Source organism: Doryrhamphus excisus, chromosome 17 (genome assembly GCF_030265055.1).
Source record: "Doryrhamphus excisus isolate RoL2022-K1 chromosome 17, RoL_Dexc_1.0, whole genome shotgun sequence".
Classification (NCBI taxonomy): Eukaryota; Metazoa; Chordata; class Actinopteri; order Syngnathiformes; family Syngnathidae; genus Doryrhamphus; species Doryrhamphus excisus.
Genome location: NC_080482.1, coordinates 3,721,667 through 3,743,977, shown reverse-complemented (window position 1 = coordinate 3,743,977; position 22,311 = coordinate 3,721,667). Strand labels below are relative to the sequence as shown.

The 22,311-nt window shown below is 40.2% G+C and overlaps 1 protein-coding gene across 2 annotated transcripts in view; it reads right to left on the bottom strand.

Moving 5' to 3' along the window:
* LOC131105300 (nuclear factor of activated T-cells, cytoplasmic 1-like) overlaps positions 1–22,311 on the bottom strand; it is a 46,569-nt gene that overhangs the window by 13,723 nt on the left and 10,535 nt on the right. For both annotated transcript variants that reach the window (XM_058053283.1, XM_058053284.1), the window contains 6 exons: positions 19,580–19,782; positions 18,710–18,882; positions 18,207–18,347; positions 12,126–12,181; positions 10,492–10,624; positions 5,077–5,745 (listed from right to left, as the gene is read on the bottom strand). In XM_058053283.1, coding sequence (XP_057909266.1) covers positions 5,077–5,745; positions 10,492–10,624; positions 12,126–12,181; positions 18,207–18,347; positions 18,710–18,882; positions 19,580–19,782 — 1,375 coding nt within the window. The remainder of the gene's footprint in view (positions 1–5,076; positions 5,746–10,491; positions 10,625–12,125; positions 12,182–18,206; positions 18,348–18,709; positions 18,883–19,579; positions 19,783–22,311) is intronic.

Sequence of the window (22,311 nt, the reverse complement as noted above, 5' to 3'; positions counted from 1 at the left end):
ACATTACACTACCTTCACACTGTCAACCATGGCATGTCCATTGTGATAGACTGGAAAAAAGCTCATGTAGAAGTGGTAAGTTTTTACCTCCCTAATTTGTCCTTCCCCGCTGCGTTTGAAACCCTTTCTTAAGTTTATAGTAAATACATTGAAGGTTAACTACTGTGTTAACTACTGTGACTGTTTCTTGCGTCCCTGCAGTGATCTCGTAGCCTGCACATTAGAATGTTATTTATCGTGGTGTGGTCTGGAACCAATTCACCACAATAAAAAAAGGACGACTGTATTATAATTCCCTTTGTTTATATTCCATCTAAAAGTAATAGCTCTTTAGTTAAACGTTATACCATCTACTGCTGTAATATAGAGCCGCTAAAATAATAATAATGTAGTGTATTATTATATTTGTACGGAAATACTTCTCCAACTATCTCAAACTTTTACTTAAAGCTTGTCATGTCAAGTCTGCCAGGAAAACTGGATTCCAGTGAGAGGGCATCAATAACAACAATGGTAAACTACCTACATCCTCTTTGCGGTCATGAATAATAAAAAAGCCATCACCATTCCGCCGGTACCTGTCAATATCACTTTGTCTAGAAGGCTTTGTTCTTGGCATTGCACTTAACCACCATCTTTTTTCTAGGGATGCTTACCTAGACTTGACCTTCACAAAAGGGGTCAGAGGGTAAGAGGTTCAGTGTCAGGTGCCCTCTGAATACTTTCACGACTTGCTGACTCAACTGATATAAGCAAGTAGAAAACACATATTGTATTTATGTACAGAAGCAGATCTGCTTTAGTGAGTCCCATTAGACACTTCCAACCTCAAATTTAATATACACCCGTCCCTCTAACTCTCTTTTTTCAGTCCTCCCTTCTGATCCAAAAGCCAGCCTTGCGGCACACTCCAATGTTATCGACTCAGCATGTTTTCAGCGTGGTGTGGACGCACTCTCAATCATCATTAAGGGTTTTGGAGAGTCCTGGGGTCTGGGAAACTTTCCAGAATGTGTAATATTTTCCATGAGGAAAGCCTTGAGTTGCCTTCAGAGTCATCTGTGCTATACGGAGATCCTCTGCAAGAATAGAATGCCCCTTTTTGTTTCCGAAGGGAAGGAGAACTGACAACATTTTGATTTTTAAGTTGAAAAAACAACCCTTGTCGAGTTTCAAATGCACAAACCCTGAATTGAGGAGGAAACAATCACAAGTAAAACTGCCCTGAAACGCAAGGCAATCAGAGCACATATGTTAACTGTCAGCAATTGACAGAGACTGCACCGACCAATGTGTTTTTTTTTCTTGTTTTGGGGAATAAGGGCTCTCTGTGTTCTGGAGAGGCAGCTGGTAGAAATCTGGCCTTCTGATTAGCACTACTGTGCTGCATTCAGCAGCATTTCATGATATCACCAATCACTACAGCAGCTAATAGGACAGGACACACAGCAGGAGTCTCATACGATTGGCTGCCTGGCCCGGTCAGCCCGCTACTGGTACTTGACACAAACTATCACACATACAGAGAAATGGTTTCTCTATGGCAAATGTCCGATGAAAACAGAAAAATGTGATGAAAAACATGGAAGTGAAATAGAACTTGGGATGCATAAATTTGGTACACAAATCTCTGTAAAACTATGCATTAACAAAAATATTAAAATAACAAGACAATGTATAGTACATCCTGGGCTGGGTGATTTATCGTTATTTTAAAAAATATCAATATTATAATATTGATATATATATTATATATATTTAAGCTAATGGTTGATGGTTAATGGTTGATATCGATATAGACTGGATGTGAGCTGGATCTCCCTCATGCCTACATGCAAGAGGGAGGGGGGGTGGAGCAGAAGCCTAAATATATCACAGTATAAGTTTTCGTCCATACCGCTCAGAAAGTTAGTCTATATGATGCAGAGCAATTATCTCAATCATCGCCGTATACTACACTTATTCATCTAAGTTCCAGATGGGGATAAATGTTATTATTTGTATGTTTTACCATTAATTTTACAATAATTCACTTATTTTCATGATTGCATTACAGTTAAGAATATAAAAATGTTGCTTATTTGATTGAAAAACTGTACAACTAATGGCATCATTTTCACAATGATAAATTGATATTCAATTTCAATTCAACCTAATTGTGGATTAATTATGGATTAGGTTTTACCTTCCATTGTACTAGCCATATGGATCATTTTGTGTGAGCTCACTTTCATATGAGAACCATCATAAAGTGTCTGATGCAACAATTTATAGTCTTCTGGTAACATTTAGAATTCCCTCGCTTCCTTCATGGGCTAAGCGGGTGGCATGGGTAACGCAGTACGCCTTGCTCACAGCAAAGGGAGTATGCAGACAAAATCTACTGTGGAAATTGTTTGTGTAGCCCAGGGTTTTAAAGCACAGACTCCCACCGCACTAACAGTGCTCCTAGTCGTACAGTAGCTCACCATTGATAAGTTGAGTGATTTCTCAAGGGCTATATAAAATCTAGGCCTGGCCAGAGAGACACATTTCCTTTGCCTGATGAGAGCTGGAGGCCTAAGCATTGGAGCGTGGGAGGTGCTGCACTCATGGGGAAGATCAAGTGTGCTCCCGTAGACTCCAAATCACCGGCCCCCAATTGGTGAGGAGCAACACTATTCTACATCGCTGGCATTAAATCACTGCTGCTGAGGTGAGGTCATCTGCTTGTCTTCCTCTCTAATGGAGAGCTCAGCTAACTAACGCACAGCGGTAATGCATGCAGAAGGCACTATGAGCTGCCTTCCAATCTTATTTATTTTAACTTAGGACTCATTTGAGGACAGTGAGAGAAGACTGGGAGCAGCAGATGCCTTTGGAGTATGCTGTTACCACCGCATACTTACCAGGACTCCAGCAGCTCACCACAGAATGCACGCGCAGATGACGGGTGATGCAAAACGGTAGCATAGCGAGGTTTTTCACGGGGCTTCTTCACTGTCCTTGGTCAATCAATACACATTCCTGTGCGTCCCTAATGCAACTGTAATCACTGATAGAACACATTTGGCCGTTGGGTGGAGAAAGACTGAACCCATTAAGTGACAATGGATGGAGTAGTGGGGAACAGAAACTAGGTTACAGAATTTTATTTTGGTATTTCAATAGACTTGGCATATCTGAATGACTATAGTCTGTGTAAAGGGATACCGATACAAAATCCAAAATAAAGCTGCAGTTTCACTTAATTCAATTATTCAGAATGGACTGAAAGCTTCTGTCTCGCATATGTATTGGTAACACTGAGAACATAATTCATACTAACAAAGTTTTATGGGCGTTTGGTTGAAAAGACAACAAAACTCAGTCTGTTCTGAGATGTTGGTCAGACTCCAATTTGCTCAATTCAATGTTCCCATAGGAAATATGGACATTTTAAACCATCCATTTCAGTGTCCAAAGTAAATTCTTAATGAACTGTTAAAGTAATGCTTTTGACAAACATTTTCAAAAAGCAAACTGTTTGCCCGAGTATGATGACCTTTCAGAGTCAAAAAGTTGTTGTTTGTTGAACCTGTACTGAGTAAGTAATTGATTTCACATTTCAACAATTATATTAACATGGCCAGCAAAGTTAACAGTGTATATACGTATGTAATGTTGATTATTTCATAAATAGGGCTGGGCGATACCAAAAAAAAATATCGTCTGATCTTGATTATTATCGCAAATTTCTATATTGTTTTAAACCTACCAGTTTTAGAGTTTTTTGTGCTAAAAACTCAAGAAATGGTGGACATACTGCTGCTAGGTGTACAAAGAGTCTGGACTGCTTGTGTGGTGAGAAAAGTGGAACAAAAAATGCATTATCACTTTTAAATGTTCTCTATTATTCACATTCTGATCGGTGGATGAAAAACCCTTTACGTTCAAATCTCATATCAGTGATTACCGACGATTCACTCTTGTCTAAATGTCAGATCATCTCCGCCGGGTCATGGTTGGGTACCCAATGGTTGTACACTAGTGGTGGGAGTAGTTGAATTCCACATTCTAGGGCGTTTACTATAGAGATACCACCTTAAAAGAAGTCATCCGCAAACGTGCAGAATAAGTTAATATACGTAGTTGATAATAACATCTTTCTTTGTCTGCATTGCCTGTTTATGACGACAAATGGGACTCATCAAAACCGACAGATATGCTGACATCTGTATTTCAACACAATTACAGTTCAACATCAACAACCTCCCACTCCCCTGTTCCCTTCATGCCAACCTCTCACCTTTGTGAGTTGTTGATTATACACACACATACACACACACACACACACGAGCGGAACATAACATTTACAGCCTTGCTACCTCACCATGATGCTGCAGGGGGGTGTTAAAATTTCAAACTAGCAAAATGCTGTCGATGTTCTCTGTGATTACATATCATAACAACAAGTGGTGCCTCTGACAACACAGATAACAGGGTGGTGACTCAAGAGACAAGCTGTGGAATGGACACAGGGGGCAATAAAGTCCACCATATGGTCTCTTGGGTGTGTCTGATCCCATTGCCAGGGTAGACCGATGACCCTTTAGTCTCCCCTGATGACGACAGTTGCATAGCCCTAACTCCGTGGGGAATAGACGGGAAAACAAGGCCTCTGCCTCAGAGCCCCCGACAGCGTTCCAAAAAAGACGGGGGGCGGGAATTAGGAAACCCCTACCTATTGTTTTGCTTCCTTCATTAGTCGATATGTCAACAGTTTGGTTTGCTATGCGTGTGCCACTGTTTTTGTTCTGCTGGACTCCAACTGACCTCATAACTTTTTGTTATGTTTTGACAGATTGTTTCAAAATCCTATCAAGGCATTGTACTGTTTTACACTAAAGCTACCACTTAAAGAACAACAAAGACAGGACCGCATGCTACAGAAAAGCAAATAAGTTGTCTGGGACAAAAATGTGACATAACGCTGCAGCCATTATTTTGTAGAAAACTACAAAGAGACTTAAAAAGAGATTTAAATCCAAACTAATGTTCTGCATAAATACAATCTATTGTTTTACATTAAACATTCATTAGCATTTTGAAACTCACCATCATCTAGGTATATCTGGTCCAGTTCCTGGGGTTCCTGTTTGACCGTGATGGCAATTGCAGGTGGACTGGAGTCCTCGTGAAGCAGGCTTGGTGAGTTCCCGCCAGCCTGAGCCGAGGTTGCTGCTGCTGCCTGAGCCTGGCTGGGGCTGTAGGCCTGAACAAATGGACTCTCTGCAGGCCCACTGGGGGTAGAGGCATGAGAGGCCGGGGAGGATGAAGCGCTGCTGTTGGCATAGACAGGGTGGAATCCCTGGGTTCCTGGGCTGTTGATGTGGCTGGGGCTTCCCTGAGTTTGGAGCATACCTAGGGGGGAGCTGTGGTCAGGAGATGCTGGATGGGTAAGGATCGGCCTGCCATTGGTCTCCTGGAAGGCAGTCACCATATGACTTGGAGGTACTACTTGGGTAGGACTATTGGGGAGGCACTTGTTGTATGCCACAGGGGAGAGGTCATGCAGGGTTGGGCTGGGATTGGGGGACGATGACGACATGGCAGCATTGACAGAAGGGCAGGGAGGGTAGCCACCAGCCAGACAGGCATCGTGATCGGCAACAGGCAAGATGGGGTTAAGTCTGGAATGGCTGAAGTAGGACTTTGAATGTATGGACAGCGCCGAAGTCCCCAAAGAATCATAGTCATCACTGGGTTCTGTCTTTATCATCGGCACTGAAGGGTGAAAAGTAGAAAGAAAGATTGAAACATTAAATAAAACATGCAGAGGATCCATGTGGCACAATGCTTGCATGGAGGAGGATGAGTAAAGCAATGAACATGCACCATTGTGGCAGCAATCCCTGATAATCAAAACAAATATCCAGTAGAGATGGCTCAGTGTTTCTCAATGAAAAACCCTCAGCTACCCTAAATTATAGAAAAAAAAAAGTCAAAGAATAGGGTGAAAAAGAAAAAAAATAGATGAGTCATCAGAGTGGAAAACCACAGCTGGTTCTAATAATGAATAAGACCTATTTTCTTTGGACTCTCCTCCAGCTCTGATATCCAATAAAACACTACTTTAAAGCAGAAGACTGCTGCTGTTGCTGCTGCATTAGAAGGAACCGCAGGTCCTTTGCTTTTCTCTACATTCTGTTTCTTTTACTGTGGGACCAAATGATAGTCCTAAAAAGGAGATGATTGGCGTTTGATAGGTCTGCTCCTAAAGAGGCCATGGAGATGCGCCTTTGATTTCGGGAGCTTCGGGCCGCAACTTGATCATCCTGTATCTCAACCTTCCATTCCAGCACATTCTGACTGACTATTAATTGAAGTGATTTGTGATTGGTTTGTGTTATTTAGTCTCAGCATTAAAAAAACAATCATATGAGTTTATCGACTGCCATCCAAAACCCAAATGTATTGGGTTATAACATCTTTATTAACCCATATTTTCAAATACCGGTTACATTATTTAACCAGTCATGATGTACTATACATATCACTATATTGACAGTTACAATAGTACCCATTATGTCATTGTATGGTCATATCACCTCATACCTCGGTACGGGACAAAAAATTTAAAAAATCAAAACCCTGAAACTATATTAGGAAAGCAGGAAGTGAACAAATGTAACAGTTACTGATTGTAAAAGTACCAGATGGAGGGGTAGGATTTAATAAGCTTTGCTTCTGATTATGTGATGCACTCAATTGTAATCTGATGCATGTTCAAATGAAATAAAACCATTACCATTACCATTACCAACATGATTAACATATTTAAGTATCAATAAGGCCATACAAACAAATGCAAAATACGAAGCCTCACAAAGTCACATGAGTAATAATCTGTTTTTCTTTGTGTTATTATTTGTGTGGGAGGAGGATTCAAAAGACAGTAATCACGCCTGTTGCCTCTGGGGTCCTGAGCTGTGGTACTGTGATAACAAAGCAGGGAGCCCATTTACGTCAGTCCTGTCTGCTTTCAGAGCCCAGGGAACAGGTTTGGTGCCTGGAGAACATCGTAAGGTAAGTCCCATGATGTGAAGTGCTCCTCTCTGAAGTATAACACAGACTTCGCATAGGCCATTCGAGTTACATACTGTCACTTTCCTCAGCAGCTCGAGCTCTTCTCTCCTTCCTCTATAAGGATGGCTAACAGTATGTATTGATCACGGGGGCAATGTATCAAGGCAAGACAATATTTCTAGTGAATCAGGCAAATCCTATACAAGGAGTTAAATCAAATGTATTTCTTATAAACAGATCTTTCTCAGGTTTAATGCATCTGTTGGTCTCCTTTTCGCTTCTTATGAGAGTTCAAAAAACAGATTCCTCAGGCAAGTGAACGTCATCTGTCTTTTATTTCTAGCCCAACCTGTGGGTTCTGGCCAAAAGACAGCTGTTGCTCTGCACATTTTATTTTCTTCTCCATTTCTGGTCATTTCTGTGAGTCTGATCCACGACACAGTCCTCGAGCATACAGCATAGTAAAAAACAGGCAGATTGCAAAAGTGTTGATATTATTGTGTTCCATCTGCAATGAACTGCCATTACATTCACCATGGGGCAAGTGTTCCTGTAGTTTAAGTTACAAAAACCTGGTGCACATTGTCCAACTGTGTGCAATCTCCTCACCCAGCATAATGTGTGGGCGAGCTTTTTTTGTAGGATAGCTGAGTCTTACAATGACCAACACTGTAGACATAACAGTCTGCAGCTCTAATTTTAGGGAAAACGTGACTGTGCAAATATATAAAAAAAAGGACAATGTGTGGTTCGTTTAATTTTCCTCTGTGTCAGAAAACATGTTTCTGCCGCCCTTCCCTTGAGCTCTAACCACAAACCAACAATGTGAGGACAGTGAGCACAGGTTTGTGTTAAGAATAGTTTGATATTATAAAGGAATCTCCCCCCAAAAATAAAGGGGTTCCGAGAAGTTTTGGCATTAGTTTTCCAGTGTGGTTGGCAAAACTGGTCCTTATTTGAAGAGCAACATGTTACCTTTAGAGTATACTCATGTAATAATGACTGGAAGAGCGCTCGGAAAAACCGAACATGTGTCCCATCCCACGATTGGATAGTTGAAACCACAACATTGGTTCCAGGCTCTGGCTATTGCCATCATCTAGCCAAAGTCTCGGCCGCACTGTATTTGTTTACCTAGTAGACTTGTAGACAGCAACCCTGGTGCGTTCAAGGACCGCAGGAGAAAGTGCAAAATCTCAATGCAATCAGTGAATCATAAAGACAAGCATAAACTGTGGGATTTTTATTATGCGTGATGTACATTTTGCTTGTATTATAACGTATTTATAAATGATTTCCGACTGTTTTCTGCTTAGCAACCTGCCTATTTTCAGAAATAAAAATAATAAAATAAAATAATCCACCGTATTCGATAGATGTCGACGTAATGTTCATTAGCATTTGAAAATAACAAGATACGACCTGAATGGAAAATAAATGTGGTTTCACTAGTGTTTGCTTCATCCTTCCGCTCTTTGAAATAAGTCTATTTTAAGAGTTGGTTTTGTTTTTTATAGACAAGCAGACACCAAAGTGTGAAAGAAATGTTCTCTGTCAATAACGTCAGCGACCACAAATGTGCTTGAAGTGTGACAGAGGGCCGGAAGAGTCCCTTTCATAGGGGAAAGCAAGAAAGTGTTGACAACAGTGAACGTGTGTGGGTGTCCCGAGCCCAGCCTAGTACCTGGCCACAGCGTTAGTCGTTTCCTTCACAGTCGACACACACTGAAGTGCTGTACAGCAAAAAGCTTAAACAGGATTTCCTCATTCTTTGTTGCTGTATTAAAAACATGATTGCATTCATGATACCATGACTACTGTGGGCGCGTTAACACACATTATAAGCTTTATTAAATCCTCTTTTTGAACACTTTTGACATAAACATTCTAATACTAATCTGTAGTTGAAATGGTACTGGTACGTCTCAAGGTAGCACCAAATTGCTTGTTGTTCGCCTCTTTTGTCTGTAACACCAGAGAGATAATTATGCTCTCTTGGCCCTGCCTGTGTGGTCTACACTGCACTTGTGGTTGACCTGGCAGCGAAAGAGGGATCTTTTAATTAGACTTGTGTTTATGCTCAGGGAAATCATTGGAGATGCGTAACTGGTTTTCTTTGCGGCAGCAAAATATATAATGTGGATATACTATATATGGCCGCAGTTTATTTGCCCCGAACTGGCCAAATTACCCACAATGCACTTATTCATCAAAGCAATCAAGCATTTCCAAATAGGGCCCTGCTCCACATTTCTCTCAGAGCCTTGTCCAAATTCCAAGTCACTTATCTCTTGTGGCTATAAATACATCTGGTCATAATCTCGACGTCAGATCGTATTAAGTGCTGTATACTTACAACACAGTGCGTGATATCCTAGCAACATTGGACTCATTAGATGTTGATCGATGACAACACTGTTGTCTGAGTTGCAAACAGAAACCGTTTGTAATCAGTGAACCAAATGGGAAATCGTACCAGGAGACATGCTTGAAATGAAAACGAGACTCCATATATTTTAAATTGGAGGAAAGCTATTTCCTTAGAAAAGATTAACTATGTTTTTTTTGTCAATGAAATAACACAGGCTACTGTGTATATTGAGTCAAGTCTGTAACACGCAATTGACCGCTTTCATTCTTCAAATTCCACAGTGACGGCTATCTATTCTAACAGGGAGAATATACGCCAGTTTTCAGGTTTCTACATGAAAAACAGAGTAAAGCACTGCATGTGCACACATACACATATTTGTGGGTGTGTTGGTGAACCAGGCGGGCATTGTGTGATGTGGGGGTGTGAGAGTTAGGTCGCGGGGGGATTGACTTGTCTACATCAACACTGCTCCGAGGCACTGTCACTCAGCAAGTACACCTCATTGCTGGGGAACGCAACCTCACTACAGAATAAACACACCTCACTCATTCACAAGCAACCAAGCGGGCCCGGCAGTAATGTCAAAAGTAAGAAAAAAAATGACGCAATTGGAGTCGGAATGGCATGTTTTTGGAGAAATGCGTTATATTGATGCAGAGGACTATGCATCCATCCATTTTCTATGCCGCTTAATCCTTATTAGGGTCATGGGGGTATGCTGGTTTACTTTGAGAAGGAGGCTGGTACACCCATATAGACAGGCCACATATAGACAAACAACCATTCACACTCACATGCGTACCCATTGACAATTTAGAGTCACCAATTAACCTAGCATGCAGTTTTTTTGTAGGAAGCCGGAGTACCCGGAGAAACCCCACGCACACACTGGTAGAACATGCAAACTACACACAGACATGCCTACCAGAGATTTAAACCCAGATATTTTACTGTGGCCAACATGCTATACCCACTAGTCCACCATGCAGAAAGCCAATCATTTATATTTCATTGGAGTTTGTGAAAATAATACATGACGCTATAATGTGGATGATATTCATGATGATTACCATTAGGAGGAAGGTAGGTGAATTGCTGGTATTGGCTCCTCTTCCTCTTGCCGTTGCACACGTAGAAATTTACCAGCACAGGGGTGGATATTCTCTGGTTTCGATATGGTGGAATCTCAACGAAAAGTGTATTCTGCAATAAAAACACAAATTACTACCAGACAGAGATGGTAAAATAAATGCGACTGTGAAATTTGTAGTACAATATTTGCACAGATAAATATTAATCAATATGTTTTTTTATGCAACTGCTCTGCTAATGCTTCCAGGAAGTGGAAGTAGGAAATGATTTAAAGTAGTAGCAGTCCGGACTGTTTAGATGGAGCAGTAGAACCCATGAGGTTGGTTTTGTGCCCATGTTTGTGTCTGAGGAAACCCCCGGGCTTTAGCCATATCCTTGTACAGCACGAGCAAAGAGAAGTAGCTGGATTATTTGTTTGCACAGCAATAACCCCCCCTAAACTCCACAGTACAACTTGGCAAGTCTGGACAGATACAAGTTGTCTCTGCTTTGCTTTAGACACAAGAAGAAAAATTAGTATGTGTAATGAGTAAATGTATTTAATTCCTTGGCTGTCACTCTGGTTGGGATCTACACAGGCCAGAATGGTGCCTCTTGACAGAGAGCAGATTTACGTTCGCCATAGCTGTGAACAAAAACGGTGGGTGGGACAGGGGTCTGACCCGGTCTGCCGTCCAGATGATTACAAAGAAAATATGCAGGTGGCTGTGTGTGTGTGTGTGTGTGTGTGTGTAAAACGTGTGTGTCTGCAAGGCTTTCCCTCTCCCTTCCCTCACAGTGAATGTTAGCACACTTCCAATGGCAATAAAAGCAAATGCATGCAGGCAGTCTGGAGCGTGTTAAGGCGGTTGGGTGACATAAGAAAAAAATTCCAACTCTCCTGCTGTCTCTTCCTACTGTGGTATTCGCGCTGCATTGACCTTGTGTGTCCAAGTTGCCGTGCTTTGCTCGCTCGTTATTTCTCCAGCCATCGGAACGCCAGGTTTCAATATCAAGCAGCCAAACTGGCCAATTATCAAGTCTATATTTATCTTCCTCATGCAAACAATTTTGCAGAATATTTAGGTGTGTATGCTTTATCTCATTGCAAATTGACAAAGGGGGTGGGGGTGTAATGACACACCATTGATGAAAGTCATTAGCAATTCAAAATGCTGCCACCACTCACAAGGAAACACTTTTTAAGGTTATTTTCCTGACATCTAAGACTAAAAAAGGACATGAACATGACCTTTCCTTCTCATAGTGATTCTCCAAGACACTACACTTTCATGCAATAGCATAGCAAATACCACATAGAACATGTCTGCTATGTTAGGAGGGTGATGGTGTAAGTGAGTGTGCATGATTGTTTATGTTATCACCGACAATGTTTGTGAATCATTGATGCACAAGCAATTTGGTTACTTGTTTTTGCCACGCATGAGAGCAAAGATTTTGCACGAAAATTCCATTCAGAATTGCATGGGCTAATCATCAGTGTCTATGTAGCCACCTGTAATGCCTTAGCAAAGGTTACATCATGAAGAGGGACAGATGACACTGAGGAAAGGAGAAAGTGTCAGGGGAGGATAAGAAAGCATGAACAGTCATGTCACTGAGTGACACTTACAGATTTGACAGTGTCTTTGTCCACTTTGGCTTCAGTTTCCCACAGATGATGACCATCTACACACCAAAACAGAATCAGAACACAATCAGATTATGACAGAAAGTATTGTGGGCATTGGCATTATGGGTTTTTAGATAATAGTGCAATTGTGGATTTTTGGTGATTGTTTTTTTTTAAATTAAAATATATTTTTCTCTGAAATTTACAATTTTTTCCACAGAAAATACATCTCATTCACCCTGAAAAGAAGGAAAACATTTCTCACTTTTATGAAATTTGTTAAGTCTCAATTTATTTTTGTACTCTTCATCAATGAGTGGCTACCAATTCACTGCACTTTTATTGGACTTTCATTAAATTCTGTTTAATTCAATTCAAATTTTATGGCTCATTTCAATTCTTAGATCAGCTCTTTGGGTTTCCAATAGTCCCCCTTTTTCTCGTTCCCAGCTCGCTGTGGTAAGGAGAGTTGGTTTCCTGCCATGCAATAAAAGGCATGTGCATTGTGACACATTTTTGGGGAGTCAACTCAAGCTTTGCACACTGTAGGTTTGTTTTTTTTTTTTTTTTGCTATAATGTCATGGCACACTTTAAGGAACAATTGCTCAAGGCTCTGTTTGGGCAATTAGCACTGACCACAGTGCAATTTTCTTTTCCTTTTTTTCATGGGTCTCATGACAGTATTCTATGTGGCACAGACCAGCCTTTATGGGGAATAAGCAATATGGTAGTATAGTGTTAGAATTTATTTAACTGTGTAGTACATGCGACTTCCAGGTTGCTGGTGATGTGCTGCTCATTTGAAACCATCAGATAAGGTATAATCATAGAGTAGTACCGCTGTTTAATTAATGTCTTATTATTACTTAGTCATAGATGAAACGCCAACATATTCCACAATTACCATATTGAATTTTATAAGAGGTTTACATTGGAGGTGCAATAGGAATGGTATTAATGTGATGGTATGTGAATGAGTAACAGAATAAGGAACTATTTTGGTGGTTGGGAGTATGCCCGCACCCGCAGGTAAAAGTAAAAATACTGAAATGGTCAGAAAAAAAGGGGAGAGACAAAAAAAGATGAGCCCTCCTAAGGTTACGCTGAGAGGAATCAACACGTCTCGGCTCCCGGAGACACTCCAGGAGGCAAATCTATGAGTACGACGTCAGCTCCAACCTCTTCTCCTCAACATGTTTTTCAAATGTTCTCCTCTGTATCTCCCGTTTCAGCTTTCCTCACACGTTTTATGACTGAAAACAATAATGCTTGAATAGCTACCTCTTGGTCAATTTAAAACCAAGACTGACATGGGATATAGCCACATGTGGCATAGCTTTGCGACTCAGAAATTGTTGTTCGACTGATAACCACAAAAATTTCCATTCACGTCTTCTTCTGCAAAATACGTCTGATAGCGACAAAGCTTTCTATTTCACGCAGCCTTCGCCCACACTAGATGCAGCCACATTCACAAACAGACTATAATACCACCTTTTGCTCTAACTGTCAATGATGGAAGACTGGAGTATATAGGAATAAACCTGGTTGGGGTTTTGTCTGGGAAATCACCCGTTATAATTCAGTCCTGATTAAAGTGAGAAATGGATAAACACACACTCTCATATAAACCTTCCTCATGTCCATGACTCACTTAACACAGACAGCTAGTCATCATGTAATTACACATAAGCAAGGATTGGCTTTTTCATGCCTGCACTCCTTCAGTCCTATTCAATAAGAAACACAACAGCTCATTTCAGATATAATGAATAGACAGATATGACGTTTGATCATATTAATCATTTAATTTAATGTAAATGCCAATTTACCAAATGACCAATGGCTGGAACTAGATGTTTTTTTTGCCTCAAAATTGTTCGCTGTCTGGCAATTGACATTGGTGTAGAACAAAGGTCAGTTTCAAAGGATTAAACTAATGGCAATGATGTATCTGGTGTTTTCTCTGAGGCACCCATCTTCTGCCAATCTGACGATTAGTGAAAATGGAAAAACGTGCATGTGCTCCGGATTGTGAGCTCTAAATTATGCATCGATAGAGGAAACGTGACAGGTTTTGAGTCAGGGACTGAGTTATTCTTGGTGTATCACTGGGAAAATGTGAGTACTTTGACTCGTGGCAGCGGCACGGAGAGTTTCAAAGCTAGCAGTAAGGTTATATCTATTACTCCAGCTTCCAGCTGTTTGGGTTTTCTCCGGAAAAATGGCCATAGGATCATCCAGCTGTTATATTTCAGGTAATATTTTGAGATTCATAGAATATATAATTGACGAACTGATAAGCTCCAACTGTCCTAGACTGCAATTCACAAGGCTGTGGCTGAGTTTGAGTCAGATTCACAGCTTGGCCGCTTTTCATGTTGCCAGCCTAATGAAGCGATAATCATCCAGTTGGCGTTCCACTGAAGGTACACGCTTAATAAGCCAGTGTTGGCTCCTCAATGCACAATGGTAAGATTTGGAGTTGCAACAATTAATCAATGATTAAGTGATTATCCAATACATCGACTATTTTGGTACTTGATTAGTCATTTTTGATATAAAAATGTTCTCTGATTTCAGCCTCTCAATATTTTCCAATTTCTTTAGACATCCATGAAAGCAGACATATTATGTTTATGTTTTAGGCAAAACAAGATATTTACACACATCAGCTTTGACTTTGGAAAACAGTGATTGACATTTTTGCCTCATCATCACAGCGACAACAATCCATCAATCTGTTTTCTATGCCGCTTATCCTCACTCTCTTTTTAATCCAAATCTAAATCCTGAAACAGGTGTGGTGGCTGACTTTATTGCCACACCACCAAAACCCGGTGCCAGTGCTATTCAACCCTTGCCAAAAGCCAAACGGTAGTCTAGACATAGTGCTGGAAGTACATGCAGCAATTTGTCTGATGTTTAGACTTGCCCCGGGTAGACAGACTCAACAAAGTCGAGTTTGAATGAAATCAAACCGTGCAAATCACCGTCTGTAAAGTCTGACTTCTTTTGTTAAAAAGCTATGAGATAACGTTTATTCAGGGTTACTACAAGAACGTTGTGCGCTTTACTCCCTGAATTCTCTTCGAGGAGGCAGTTGAGCTATACAGCAGCCTGAAGCAGACGTGGATAAGAGCTAACTTATGCCTATTGTGGTTCAGCTCGTGTGAGGCTTCTGAACTCCGGGCATCGCTCCAATCAGACCAGATGTAAAAACTATCCAGCTCACAAGGGAATTCCCTTACTCCACCCCCACCCCTGAGTCAGAGTGTAGGATTACCCCATCTCTCTCTCCAGTTTATCTATGTGTCCTTTTTTTACCTGCCATAACACTCACCCCATCTCTAGAAAGCAGGGCAAGCCAGAGCACTACAACTTTGAAACGCGGACTCCACCCTGGATTGGTTGCCAGTTAATCACAGGGCAATTATGAATAGGGCACGGGGTAGGAATCAATCCCATGCCAGCTGCACTAAAGTCAGCAACGTGAAGAATGGCAATGCTAATGGAAATAAAGCACACCGACGATTAATTTAAATAATATATGTATATTAATTGCAGAGTTTACAAAATTAAATTTCCCTGCATCCAATTACAATTTCAAGCCAGTGTGCATATTGACAGTAGAAAAGATGAGCATCTCTCCGACAGGTATATGCAATTTATTAGGGTCTGCAGCAGGAGTCAAACTTTAAGGTAAACAGTCGTGCAGAATTTCTACGTTTCTCCTGTCATTTCTGCCATTCCTCTTTCTCTCCCTTTTTCCTGCAGTATTGTTCGTTTCCGTTTAACCAACCTGCAGGGAATCCCTTGCAGATGACTCACTGAAAACACTTCACACTGACGACTGTAAACAATCCCACAGGCTACAAGTAGAAGTGGGCATCAAAAGTCAAAACAATAACAACTTTGTGTTGTTGGTATTTGCATCTGTTACCCTGTGGGTAAGCAATGGGGATGTTGCCATGAAAAAGCAGAAGTAATTATTTTTCAAGGCATCCACAGTGGGATCAACTATGCGCTGTGCTCAGTGGGTATTGGATAAGTCTCGTGGGGTGGCAGGAATGACAATCAAAACAATATAGAAGTGGAAGGCTGTTTATAAAGTGTTTATGAATGATTTATTCATATTAATACTACTGTAATATAACCAGTAAAACAAGTTTTTTTCAGATTTAACATTTTTATTATATATTTCAATGCCAAATGACAAATATTGGCTGTGTACAGACAATAATATATGCATCAGTGCAGCAAATGCGGTACACTGTATGTGAAAATGTGTTTGTAATGGGCTTTTTCACTTGAGAGACTCTGGAAGTGGTGGGTCATAAAAGTTTACGTAAACGCCAACAAAGTACTAGACAGCCAACCTCTCTCTTCTCTCTCATGGACACCACAAAAATGGAAAACAAACTAGTGAAATCTTGATGGCAAGTTTGTGGGAGGGAGTCCCAGCAGCGCAGATCTGCAAACTGGTTAATGTCTTTACCGGGTATTAAGGAGAGGGGTTGGTTGTTTGTGAAAAGAGAGACTGAAAGGAAACAGTGGCGTGACAGAGGAAGCGGTTTTGGTTAAAGGAAGAAAAATAATACATCCTACTTGAGGTCATTCATCTCATATGGCATGGGAGGCTAGAGGGGTTAGACAAAGGTGGCGTGTATGTACTATAGAAGTTTAGCATGGGGGAATCCCCTCCGTGACTAAGTAAAGACAGAAGAAGGAAGACCCCGATATGACCAAGTTCATCCACTTCCTCTTCCCCATCTCTGTGCCATACTTGGAGACAGGGAGGAATTTTGTTATGCATTTTGCGTGCATGCATCTAATGTAAATTTGAACACATTATGTCCTAGTACACCCCCTCGTTATGATCACTGGTTCATATAATAAATTGAAGTTATGTTGGAATCTTTCAGTCACATCTTGACCATGGCTTTTAAGGGGAACATGTATAAAAAGCTAAAAAAAATAAAACCAAAACAATTCATTTGCTACTAATGTGCTTGACACCTTTCTGTAAATGTTATTGTGAGTCAATTACAATTAACTAAAATTAGAGAAGCAGTCCTAAGATAAAAGCTGGAGGCAAGTCGGAATTTAATTATTCCGCTGGCTAGATAAAATGTTGAATTTCTTTTCATTTTAATGACGTGTATTTTAATGAATTTTAATGAAAACTGGCCAATTTTAAATGAATAACACCAAGAGTCAAGTTTATTTGAGTTTTAAATGAAGGTGTTTTTATTCATGTTTTGGTCTCTCCTACGTGGTTATGCTTTTTGAAATGTGCATCTGTTACATCATAGCCTATATGCAAATTAGTCGATGACATCATCTAGTGACTTCTCAGACATCCGGTAGTTACTTTTTCTACTGAGGAGTTGGCAAAAGTGGCTTGGAGCTGAATCTAATCTAATAATTACAACAGTCACTTTTATTGCAAATGTTGATCCCAAATTGGAGAATGTCATCGCCAATTTAAAAAATAATAACTGATGAAAAAAAATGACAAATCCACTCATGGCCAATATTTTGACACCCAAACATGCCATAACTTACATGTTTACCGTTGTTGTGTGTCCAATGCCTGTTTCCTCGCATACTTGATCAGTAATATTTTTAGCATGTCTTCCTCCCACACAGAGAGGAAAAAGTTTCTGGTCAAAAATTAATGAATCACTCGTCTTTAGCGTGAGTCACTGCCAGACAGCCAGAGGTAAGATGAATATGATCGGGAAACAGCAGGTAAAAACAAGTGAAGGAGGTTACAGTAAATGTCAAAAACCATAGCCTAAGACAGACAGAAAGAGAGCAGTTGCACATGCCCTGCTTGTGATTCATTCCTTAACTTGTGGCGATGATCATTGAACAGGCAATGGAAACTAACAAATGTAAATATCCTTTGGTTAAAAATACAGTGGCCTAATGCACACCACATGTGGCTCACTGGCAAGTTCTGCTGTATTTTGACGGGTAGGAGAGAATGAGGAAGTATGGTAAAGGCACAGAAGGAGAGATACTAGGAGTGGAACTACAGATGCGTTAAATATGTAATGGTGACTGCGACTCACCCTGCGCCTTCTCCACAAACACCACCTTTGAGTCAGGGAGGAAATTTAGACCACTCAGGACGATCATTTTGCCTCCAGTGGCAATGTAGCTGTCCATACTCTGTTTCTCCACCAAGGGAAGCTCCTGTGCTGAGCGCTGAGCTATTGGGGGGAAAACACAAGTATATTTCAGTGTGGAAAACACACATATCGGCAACAAAAATAACAAAAATATTGACTAGTCTTTTTTATAATTAATATGTTACTTCTTTTTTGAGTACCAATATTGGGTAATATTGTGACTAAGGGGTGTTTGTGACTTAATTTTTTGTGTTTATAATGTTAAAAACCTTCTTTTTAACTGCAATGGATGGAACAGCCAACCTATGAAAAAAAGTGCGACTTATAGTACGGAAAATACGGTACAATGTATTTACTATCTTGATGAATTGAAGATGTTTTAGAATCAATACAATAGAGATTTGGTTTATCTGATTCATTTCATGCCACCTTGTGATACTTACAACATTCAATGGGGTTCGAGGCGGCTTGTAATGATACGGTCCTGCCGTTGGGCTGGTTGATGTGCACTCGGAACACCAACCTCACACGAGTGTTTTTACGTCCGATGTCCGTTTCCCCTTTGCGAAGCTCAATGTCTGAGTTGCGCAGCTTAAGAATGCCTGCACAGTCAATTCTGAGACAAATAGAATGAAGAATAGATATGAAGTTGAGATTGAGCTACTCCTAAGAAAAACATATATTAGATCACCAAGTTAACTAAACTAATCAACAGCACGCATCACATTCTGGTTTCAACTAGACAGTTCCTAAGTAAGTCTTTCCACCTTACAACATCTACTGTAGGCCCAATGTCATGCAGTGATGGATATTGTTACAACTTGTAGGGTTTTTTTTATTTTATTTCAAAGCCCACAGGATAATAAAAGAGCAATGTTTCTGCAAACTTTCCACTGATTGAATCCCAAATACCGTACTTTACAGACCTCCATCATGAACCAAAGGGCCACAAATACAGAATGACACAAATCTGTTGCTCTGTGCACCAATATTTGGCAGATGTTCCTCACATGGACTTCCATGATGGCCCTTATGTGGAAATTCATTTCCATCTCTACTTATAGACATGAGCCGTCACAGAGGAGAGAGTTAAGTGTCAAAATCATGTATTTATTTCACCTTAGAGAGCAAGAAAGCATAGACCTTCATGGTCTATTTAGGCATATTGGCTATAGAGCATCAGTCATTAGGAATTCTGCTGTTGATGCTAATGCAAAGGTGTATTAAAAAAAAACGGGGTCGGGGCTACCAGTCAAAAAATGTGTAAAGCAAAATATTGACAGTGAGCTTGTGAAGCTGTAACAGAAACTCACATGGCTCGCATGTTGTTTTCAGGCAGCAGAGGGATCTCCAGGATTTTGGTGTTGGATTGCATGACTTCATGGCTCGCAGTGGAGACAGTTTTGCCAGTGATGCGGTGTACCTGGTAGAAGGCATGTGGTCGCAGGAGGCGGTCGTCTGCGGTCCCTATGAACAGCTGCAGGGTGAGCGGTTCGCTTTCCATGTAGCCGTAAAGCTGGCAGAAGAACAAAAGGAACCAGGTGAGAGGCAACATCAGGTTTTAAGACCTACTTCGAATGTAAACCCTCATTTGAAAATACAGAAAAAAATCACATTGGCTACTGATAGTTTAAGGGGCTTTTGTTGATGGCTCAAAATGGCAGAAGACCATTTTTCTATGTTTATTTTTGGTTGTGTTGGAGCCAATTTTAGCAGTGTTTTATTTTCTTTTTGGGGCTTGGATTCACACGAGATCTTTGTGAAATGTCCTTTCTTTTTGTTTTCTCTGGATAGGAATCCCAAAGAGGCTGCTGGAACTGATTAGAGACAGACTTTTGCTCACTGTTTATTAAAATGGCAGCAGACAGTGGCTTATTTCAAATTGACACCTATAATAAACAAGCAGCAAGTGCAATTGTCAATGCTCAGAGTGTATAAATTATGCAAACTAAAAACCAATGGCAATGCACAACAATGTATCCCCCATGACACAGTCTTAATTTTCTCAATAATTTCCATGCCCGTGTGGATTACAGCACAATTAGAATGCACAGTAGTTCACTTTCCGAAGGACAAATGAAATGGAGAAATGGATATTGATATTATAAATGTGCACTCAATAAGTGCACATTTGTAACTAAAAAATAATAAAAAATGGACTATACATGTCTCACTGTAATATTGTGAGTCTTCCTAGCCAATGGTTGGGGAAACAAAAAAAAGGTAAAAAAACTAATCCGTTTGCTATGTACAGTATGCATTCTTAATATAAAGCCATTGTATTCCAGGGTAACACAGTGACACTCGGGTCATTACTGATTTACGTCAATAGTTACTCAATTAGCTGTCAATATTCAAAGCTCAATGACCATTTCTAAACAAAATAAGGAATTATTATAATGTTGTTTTGTGTTTTCAAATAACCGAGCTTCATGTCGCCCTCTCACACTTAATAGGCATAGTAAAATGAAGTAAAAAAACAAAAATCATGCTGTTTGGCATGCAGACGGAGCCAGCGTCTTTCCCTTTGGGCAGTTATGAACATAAATGATAATTTCCATTAAAGCTCAAACAAGCTCAAGCTCAGTGTCCCACTGTGATGAAAGAGACTGCTGTATCAGTAGTGCTACTTCCTCCTGCAGGCACCCACTTGCTCCTACTACCCAACTAATAGAATAAGTCAACACTATCACATATCAACATTTTGCACATTGAGAAATAAAAATGTTTTTGCTCAAAAAATATTGGTCAATGGCAGATATTGGCAAAAAGTCAACTGTGATAGGAGGCAGCACTGAGTGTCAAAATATCAATTGTATAATGGCATAAAATGTCAAAATATATTCTGCAAATTCTAGAAAACTACTGATATTTTATGAGTGATTTCTGACCAGATCAAAATCCAGATTTGTGCTGGAACTAAACTCCATTTGCAGACCTCCCAGAATATGCTTGCTTTTTACAGTGCTGTGTTTATATGGTCACGTGAGTAGATGGCAGGGTGCTATAAACAATATGTGTTAACTTGAGATTTCAGAGGAGCCCATTTGATACATCAAAGAGGTGCTGGATCCATCCAGTTGGCTACTTGACTGCGGCTTCTACTGTGAACCATCACATACTCAAAACCAAGGCTCAGCAAGCCATGGCCATCTGACAAAATCACACTAATTGGTCAATTACTCCGGCAAACACTAGCACATCATCTCAGACCAATTTTCTTTTGAGCTCGGTGCACGTGAAAACAGTGGTACTGTCATAAGGAATAAAAGAGTTTGGTTGTTTGGCTAACAGTCTGAGTCACCTAACAAAATAAATACCATGTGTAACCTATGGCATGATCAGATTAATGCGTTTTTAATTACGTTTGCAAGGGCAGTCGTGGATCAAGTTTAAGGATGAGGAAAGTGGGCAACAGACCAAATAGGTGCAAGATGTCACTTGAAATCTGTGAAAATGACTGCTTCATTGGCAGCCAATGACATTGCACCCTACAGTATATTGGGCTGAGTTCCAATTTGGTGAAGGCTGTAGGTTTCCGTTAATAATATAATCTAGAGCCTCATTGTGTACACTACATTTTTTTAAATTTATATTGGAAACCTTTATTAAACAACTAAATATCAGCAAAAACCCTACAGATTTCGGATTTCAGTAAGGAAGACAATATATGTTTCTCTCATAAACTGATTATATTGAGCTGGATCATTCATTACATTGAATTGATTACATTATACCTGTGCTAAAATAAATAAATAAATAAAATATAAATAATATTATAAATAATAATAAATAAATAAAATAATAAAAAATAAATAAATCTAATATCAAAAGCTTCACATATGAAACTGCCATGACCAAGCACCCTTTTTCTCCTTTTCATGCACTTTGAGTCTCTAGCAGCTGCCTCGACCTGTGAGCAAGTCACATATGAAACTCATCAGCAAGTTAGGCCGAGGTCAGAAGCTTCTTGAAGTCTTGCCATCCTGAGGGACCACTTCATCTATGTGGTGATCTCACCGGCAACCCTGCATTTGCTTGTTAT